General features: G+C 38.5%; 1 protein-coding gene across 1 annotated transcript; it reads left to right on the top strand.

Annotated features, from left to right (window-relative positions):
- The first annotated feature begins 3,848 nt into the window (after window positions 1-3,848).
- On the top strand, window positions 3,849-7,635 carry LOC145234491 (caspase-6-like). The gene is made up of 6 exons (XM_080099219.1): window positions 3,849-5,623; window positions 5,698-5,843; window positions 5,914-6,108; window positions 6,172-6,409; window positions 6,531-6,629; window positions 7,317-7,635. Exons 1-6 carry the CDS (start codon window positions 5,554-5,556, stop codon window positions 7,523-7,525), a joined length of 957 nt encoding a protein of 318 aa, XP_079955345.1. The 5' UTR covers window positions 3,849-5,553; the 3' UTR covers window positions 7,526-7,635.
- The last annotated feature ends 1,002 nt before the right edge of the window (window positions 7,636-8,637 follow it).

Here is an 8,637-nt window from a genome sequence, read left to right as displayed (position 1 = left end):
ATAAAAGGTCATGAACTGTTGAACCTCTTGTGCTCTGATGACGAATTGTGGCTGATTGCTTTAACACACAGATAAATGCCAATTTCCGGACGATACAAATATGCTATGGAATGAGTAAAACACGTGTTTCTTCAGCTGTCAGTTAACCTAATCACGTGACCGGTTTGTTGACATAGCATCAGTGTGTGGGCTTCTTTAAAACAGTTGTAAATTGGCCGGAGAATTTATGTTGCGCGCTGCGGCAGTTATGAGAAAAAGCGTGCCTTACTCACAGCTGTACAAACTGGCTTTTGCCGGGTGTAAATTATTCCCCACGTGTAGTTGTGATGTGTTCACAATAACGAGTTTGAAAAGGCAAATAAATAGTCTTTAAAATCGCACCTGAGCTAGTAAAAATATTTTTTCACACAACGTAGGAATTCGAATAACAGTGACGAAAATGTTTATAAACCCAACTTTATAGTTTCGTTGTACGTTTTATTATTATTTGTAATGGTTATGGAATATCGTGCCAGAAAGTCCATTATGTTACGTTTTTGTTTGGCAAAGACGGCTTTGGGCCACTAGTGGAGTATATGCCTAGTCAGCCTGTTAAAATGTTTTTCTTCATGAAAATTTGAGGTTGGGTTCGGTTTTGTAGTTCGCCTTGATTTTGGAAATGCATCACCCAAAATTGGTGGACCTATATTCATACTCTTTTGGAGACCTAATTTGCATGTCCCTTATTTGCAAGTCATATTGGACACTCAATGAGTAATTTTTCTATATCCGTCTGATCTCACACTTATTGTACAATACTCATTTCCCAAATCGTTCAAATACAAACGGAAATAAACATGTTTGATAACAGCATCGTATTTGACTTGATACATTTCTATGGTCCTCAATTTGCATGTTGATATCTGAGCAATGCCCGGTCACCATCTGTTAACCAGTCACGTCAACAATTGCTGTGACGGCAGCTGATTTCTTGTGATTTGATCAAGTGACGTTTCCTTCTGGTCGTGTGATTTTTCCGGCAGGTTTTCTCACGTGACCAGCAGGAAGTTCGCGCTGTGGTCGTTGTGACGTCACTATCGCGTCGCGTGAACTGTTGGAACTGGAATATTGCGCTTCTAGGTGATTGTGGGTTGTGGATTGGGTCATATGGGCAGTTGTATATCCTTTGCGCCTTCATCGTTTTCTTAATGGATTTGCCACACAACTCGGGTGTTTTAAGTGGGTTTAAGTGTAGGCTGCTGTAACGCAGAAAACATTGCCGGCGTGTCCATGATTTTTAATATTTGTTCCTGTTTAAAAACTAAAAAAATATATTAACGCTGCACTAGATATGGACTTGCTAAGTAGCTTGATCAAATGTTGTAAACTTGTAAAGAAGTAACATTTTGCACTGATGACAACGTATCCAGTCTTTTAGACAGTGTTGTTTTTTGTTTAAACCAATAAAACATCAGTAAAAATTGCAAGGCATGGGCTGAGTTGAAGCAAAATGTAAATCTAGATTAAATCGTTGTACGTCAACCGTTAAGTGTCAGTAATTTTCTGGAATTCGGACGTTGAAAACCAATCTGGCAAAGTACCCAATGTCAACATGAAACTGTCAATTTTTTTCCCGTCGGCAAACACTTTTGGAGTAGGCGTAATGTTCAACGCAACCAGTTTCCGTTCCGACGAAACCGCACGCGTGTCGATCCCGGCCTGGTGTCTGGTTATGAAACATCACAAAAGAAACCGATGTGTTCATGCCGCCTTTTAGCATCCACTGATTGATTTGTGGAGTGTGCTGAGGTTAGGTCGACTCCCTATCCATCAAAGCTATACACGCGCACATTGATTCTATATTATGTCTTAAACTGCCGAGCACAGTTACGGGCATTGTGTACTGTGGAATAACAAGCACTTTGTTAGCGCTAGGAAACCTATGGGCGGATTTACAGTATATTCGGCGGCGCCCAATAATATTGTGAACCGGCACTCGTAAACGTTTACATTCACTGTCGGGCAATTGTGTTTGTTTTGCCTCCGCTGTGTATACTTCGTGTGAATTGCGGGAATTTTACATGTGGCGTTTACTTGGGACCACAATTCGATAGGAGGGACGAACTTTATGCAGCTTAAACACTCTAGTAACACCGTTATTTTATAACCTTTTCACTCAGACAAATGATCTTTTTCTACTAACAGAAAATTGTTGATAACAATAACAGGTTTAGCATTGGCATATCGGTTTTATTTGTTTCATAACTCTTAGTGAAGCGAAAACTTTGACACATTAGTGATCAATCAGTAATCGATCGATCTTCCCAAAAGAAAAATACGGAACAAAGCTTGACTTACCATCCGTTGACGTGTAACAAGGCATAAAGACTGAATTCTGTCTAAATAAACGCCCTGTTACCATTAGAGAGCCGTGACATTTGCCGTAATGATAAGGCATTAAGCGTATAGGTTAGTATAGCCAGGCCATGGCACTTGTTATTATATCTTTCGTGGTAATAATCTAAATGGTGACTGTAAGTATGGAGAAACAGATTCCTTAATAGATTCTATTTGAGTAAGGAACTGAAGATGCCAGATATATATACATATATACTTGGTTAATAGTAAAAGGTTTTAACATAACTTTTAATGCCGAGAGATCACAAGTTCACAACATCAAATTGCTTTAAACTAGTGTGAACCCGTGAAAACTTCGTGGTGGTCGACGACCACCCGTATGGAATTAGACGAGCAATAAACACGCAACGATATCTGGTAGACACGACATTCGTTTGTCAACACAAAGTGTTTGTTTTGCTCCTGTCAAAGCTTGTGATCGGCACTCATGCTGGGTTAATCCTATACTATGCCAATGTGAAATCCCACCTTGTAAACTGAATTCCGATCGCTGTGATTTACCGTTTTATGCCACATGGACCGGTAACTGATTACATCTGTGCAATGGTGTGAGTTCAAATCCTGACCAGGGATGTGTTCTTCGTTTGTGACACCAAACCTAATTATTAAAAAAATGTTTAATTTCATCTCTAAGTAAGACACCGATATGGTTTCAGATGAGTTTTCTTGGGGTTTAATTTTTGTGTTTTGTTCAAATTTCGAAACTTGGATCAACTTTTTTGTTTGTTGATACCAAGATTAATTATCCCGATTGCGCTAAACCCATTGTTAGGTTTGAAAAATCCCGCTTGGGTGGTAATCCTCTACAACTTGAGAATTAGAAATCCCTTATTTTTCCTTCGTATTGGACATATGCGTCCCAGAAATATGCCGTCATTTACTGTTTCCAGCAAACAGAAAAATGAACCTGGTTACAACTGACTCATAACATTAAGAATTTGGAATGATTCTAATCGGAAGTGGGTTACATCACAAACCTCCCTTCTCCTTGTACTGGCCCCAAATGCAGTTGTTACTCCAAACATGTTTATATCAACACTTTAGGTGTAAAACACAATGACTGTGCGGTGAATTATGTGAAGTGTCTATCAGTTGGAAATAAGAAAACATTTGATACAGGTCAGCTTGTGTGGTCCGAAGTTTTAGAGAAAAGCTTTTGTTTTTGAAGACAACAATGTTGTACACCTTTTTGTGCTTCGCAAAACAGACAGTTTCGTCAATGTAGTGAACCTTTAAACTTTAAAGCGATGTAAATGTTCTGCGGGTGACAATAAGTATTCTTGTTAAGCCACAGCAACATACAAATTCTGCTCTTTGCTGTCACTGCGCCGATTGTTGTCGTTTTGCTGTGCGCTTTGATAAAAGCACTAGATGCATGTTTATAATTATTGTATGCTTGACATTTCCCCTTTGAAGAAGTTTAGAAGTTTACGGCTAGTTTGCAAAACATGTACAAAACGGCATTGCATTGCAAGTTGACCTCACAATCGAATAAAATCAATCAGACCGATAAAAGTAAGTTGCAATAAATTGCATAAACTGATGAGTGTTTATCTTACAAAAGTCTGTCATACTTGAAGACAAAACCAGAATCATTTCGTATTGAATTTCCTAACATTATTATAGCAATCATATCTAAGTGCAACCAACACTAGAATATATGCGGCGTGTATGGTCCGGCGCGTACGACTCTATATACAGACATAAAAAACCTTGTTAGGGATTCCATAATAATGATGGCAGTATAGTTAAAAAGGTCGGCAGCCGCTTCCGCACTTAAATGCCATGTTGCATGAAGCACTCATTGTATTTAATCACACCATGCAAATGGAACAGTTTGTAAAGCGTTCATAACATAGGATGGAACCGTCAGGAGTTTAAAGCCTTTGCTTCGGTTATTGCAACCTCCTTGGCCTATAACTAGGCAATTTGTACGTCCTTTTTTTCAAATTGCAACTGATGCTCACGCTCCGTTGTTGCTTCGGCCATCTTTCGGTGTTCTTATTTGCAAACTTTATTAATTTTAAGCTTCTGAAGTCTTATGAAGTCAGGTTCGCTATCTCGCCTCGCTTTACGTTCTTGACATTTCCATCACTGCTGGTCATTGAAGCACCTGACCAAGCTTTCTCCGGAAAGTTACATCGCCTTTAGCAGCTTTACTTAAAGCTTCAAATGCTGATATACTTCGCCCGATGGTGTATCGAAATGTCCGTGGTAGAAAAAAACACCCGACGAGCCCCCTTATGTCGTGTTAGCAATTTTGTGGCGTACGCGTTTGTGGTAAATAACCTCATGTCCTTGCGAAGGATATTTGTGACATTCACCCATATACCGCACTTATCGGTGAATTTGTCCAATATAGTGGTTGAATGTATTGCACGCGTATGAATCGCTTTTATAAGTTCAAAGTTTTAACAACTTGTGTCAGTCGATCACCGCGAGTGAATGGACTTTGTTTTAGTGTATGGAACCAGATTTTACATTTTGGTATTGACCGCAACAGTTAGTGGTGGGACAAACACTAGACCCGTACAGAATTTAAAAACCTATGTGGGATTTGTCCCCGGTGGCGTACTGGGTTCAAACCCCTTGCAAATCTGTTGGTGTCAGGTTTGAAGACTCCAAAGGTTAACAGCACTGTGAAAACACCTAGCGACAAATTGCAATGATTTATGTATAGTTGTGATTATTCCCCAATGATATATTGGCTGTTAAGATATGTGACCACCTAAAACATGGAAAGCTGCGTCCACATCTAATGTGCTCTGGTGTCATACGTTTATATTATGACACGGGTAACGTTTGTGGGACCAGTCGAGGTGGGCCCTATTAACCAACCACCCGTGTTAGTGAAAGATGGTGGGGTTCAAAAGGAAAAGAAGCCCCTGAAAGAAACCATGCTGGAAAGTTTTAGGTGCCGGAAGAAAGGATACACATAAAATAATGCTTACTACAAAAAAACAGATTAAGCCTGTACAAAAACCAAGCATTTAAAATAATAACACGAAAACAATGACATTACATCAACTGACGTATAAACGTTCAAACGGTGGGCAGTCATTCACTTCCGCACTCGGTTTAAATGCGTTGTAACATGTCACTTTGGTTGCAATTAACTTTGAACTGGAGCAGAGCAAATACTTGTAAATTGTAAACATGTACAGGTGTGTGGAATCGGCTCAAATTGGAAGTTTCTACATATTTAACAACATAAATTTTAAGTACAGTAAGTTACAGTGGTTGTTTACTCAAAACTTGCTATAAATCGGTTTGAGTAAATAAAGTTTTATACATTTTTAGCGACAAAGACAAGAAAAGGATCCAAAAAGGACGAAGAGCATTTGACAAACGTTTTGACAAAAATTGGCTTTAAAACGGATGACGTCCCAAAAAATAGGAATGAAAACTTTTCGTTACGGGATATGAATCTTTCGGATTTTAATGCGGCAAGTTTATGACAATGCTGTTAAAGTACTTTTTACATCCCAAAACTTAACCACCTTAATATGTTTACAGGCTCTAGATGCAATTGCTGAAAAAGATTTTTCTTCGTCAGCCAGTTTGGTGGTGGTCTTTCTTTCTCATGGAGACGGCAATCACATTAGATTACATGATGGCAGATTTTGTATTGATGATATATTCAAAAAGTTTCGCGCAACAAAATGCCCGGGATTGAAGGAAAAGCCAAAAATCTTCGCTTTTCATGTTAAATTTTGAAAGGCAGCTAACGTTTTAATTGGTATTAAAACCGTAGTTTTTCTGTTATTTTAAAAGATATGTCGGGGATCCGGGATTGATGAAGGTGTAGAGGGGGACAATGACGAGTCTAAAGTCATGTCTACAGTCGAAGCTGAAGTTGAGTCTGAAATCGATTCTGAAATCGAGTCTGATGCAACACCTGATATGGAAGACCAAGAAAGCGACGAAGAGGATACTGTTGCTACTGAAGGAGTTGCGCTCCGAACCATCCCAGCTGCTGCTGATTTTTTGATTTGCAACGCTGCCAGTGAAGGTACTTGTTTATAAATGATTACCATTAACGTGTTTTATAACCTAAGGAGTTAACTATGTTTTTTAACAACGCTTCGATGCTGCTATAGACAAACCTTATTGTTAAAGTGGTTTTACTTTAGGCATATTCGCAGGTTTCAAGAGCTACAGGAACATAAAACACGGTTCTTGGTTTATTCAATGCCTGGTCGAAGTGCTGAATGATTATTATGAAAATAAAGGTGAGGGCAACTCGGTGTTCTGGCAGTCCCGTAATTAGGTGTAGCAATTTTGGGTGGTGATGTTACCGTTGCCAAAAACCCTGCCAATCTGATATATTTTCCCTCTTCCCCAATTCTGTAAACAGTCCGGAACCGCCTGCGATAACGTTCACCAGATGCTTACTAGAAGACTGCCTGCTTGCGTTTTTCCGAAGTGCTTGTCGACTTCGATTCGTGGACGATAGACCAGTTACCAGTTCACATACGTTTAATTTATTGGGCACATCCATGAGTAGTAATTACTGGTATAAAAGATGTGGCACAACGTAAAACGTGTAAATATAACTAAACGTAAAACAAAACAACCATACGTGAAAATATACAGTATTAGTGAAAGAACGAAAAAAATGTGACACTGGAAAACGAAAACGAAGTGGCACTGCAAAAACAATATATGTGAAATGCAAGTTAACGTAGGTGAAACTTGCATTGTAAATAAACAAATAGTGCAGTACAAACTCATGGAAAGCAAACAAAATAAAACGTGCAGTTTTCGTCAGAATAAAAAGTGATCCTTAGTTTCTTCACACTGTCATAAAAATGGTATGTAATATTGTTTGCTTTCAGACCAGTTGACCAGCGCCAAGAATTTAAATTTATCGGTCAAGCCTTTAAGATCTTTTGAATTAATATTCTCATTTTTTACAGACAATTCTGAAGACTTTAAAGATATCACCTCCCTGCTCACGTTAGTGTCAAACAAAGTAGCAGAGGAAACTGGTGATAAACAAGTATTGAGAAAAAAGAAAGTGATGACTATAAATATCAAGCAAATGCCTTCATTTACCTCAAGCCTAAGGAGATCATTTTATTTGCCCCACAGCTATACTGCACCACCCGATGGAGACATGCAATAAATTTCTAAACATGTAACGCTTATTTATTAAAGTACTCCGAAGTTGTTAACTTATCCCCAATTTATGGTATTTTTAGTTTACTCTCGAATAAATGGAAATTCTTAAATAAACTTTGTGTTCTTAAACTGTGTGTTCTTGTGATTGTACTCAAGAGGTAAGAAACGATGTGTAATTTAAATTGATAGTTTTATAGTTTGCAAATGTTGAGGGATGCTTTTGGGAGGATAAAATAATCGTATTTATTTATAGATTTTAAACGTTAATTGGGAATTTTCACACAATTATAAATCTTTCTATTTATCCGTTTTGATTCTCCGTAGACTTTGCACGTCGGTCGTAGGTTTTTTCGTTCGCAATGGAAAAAATCACTATTCAAAACGTTTTAACTAGAAAAGGTCAACATGTGGTAACGAAGCTGGTTACAACTGACACAAAACTTTGAGAACGTCAACTGATTTTAATCGGAAGTGGGTGACATCACAAACCCACTTCTCCTTGGACCGGCCCCAAATGCAGTTGTTACCCCAAACATGTTTACATCGTCACTACTTTGGGTGTAACACACAATGACTGTGCGGTGAGTTATGTGGAGTGTCTATCAGTTGAAACGTTTGATACAGGTCCGCTTGTGTGGTCCGAAGTTTAAGAAGAAAGTCATTATTTGTGAAGACAGCTTGTTAAACATAGGCTATACGCCCTAATCGTTCTTCACCAAAAAAATAAACTAGTACTTGTACGGAAGAATTTTTTCAGTGGTGTGAGATGAGCTACCTCATTAGGATTGTAACAACGTGTGAAATCTACTCTCTACTACCACAGCGCGGATTATTTTAGTGGCTTGGTGCATAAGCTAATAAGTGGTGGAAAGTAGTTGTAGTGGAACAAGGCGTTCAAATTTCAGGTACTTGTTATTTGAATTTATACTCAAGCCTACACAATGACGATTTCAAATGCAGCTTACCCACAATATTTGCAGTTATAGCAAGGTGCAATTAACACTAGATAATTTGGCAATGTGGGTTGGTTCTGCCGATACAGCTACCGAAACAAGGCACATGTGAAACAGCTAAGAAGGTAAAGATTTAGTTATTACAGTGATCAGTTCTGCAGTG

Source organism: Phallusia mammillata, chromosome 6 (assembly GCF_965637545.1).
Source record: "Phallusia mammillata chromosome 6, kaPhaMamm4.hap1.1, whole genome shotgun sequence".
In the NCBI taxonomy this organism is placed as follows: domain Eukaryota; kingdom Metazoa; phylum Chordata; class Ascidiacea; order Phlebobranchia; family Ascidiidae; genus Phallusia; species Phallusia mammillata.
Note: the sequence above shows the minus strand (reverse complement) of the source record. Positions and strands in the feature narration are given on the sequence as shown.

Excerpts from the sequence above, each read along its gene's own strand:
- LOC145234491 (XM_080099219.1), top strand. The coding sequence starts at position 5,554 with ATGTACAGGTGTGTGGAATCGGCTCAAATTGGAAGTTTCTACATATTT. Across the intron at positions 5,844-5,913 it reads ATCTTTCGGATTTTAATGCG|GCTCTAGATGCAATTGCTGA; the intron begins GCAAGTTTATGA and ends ATATGTTTACAG. Across the intron at positions 6,630-7,316 it reads TGATTATTATGAAAATAAAG|ACAATTCTGAAGACTTTAAA; the intron begins GTGAGGGCAACT and ends CATTTTTTACAG.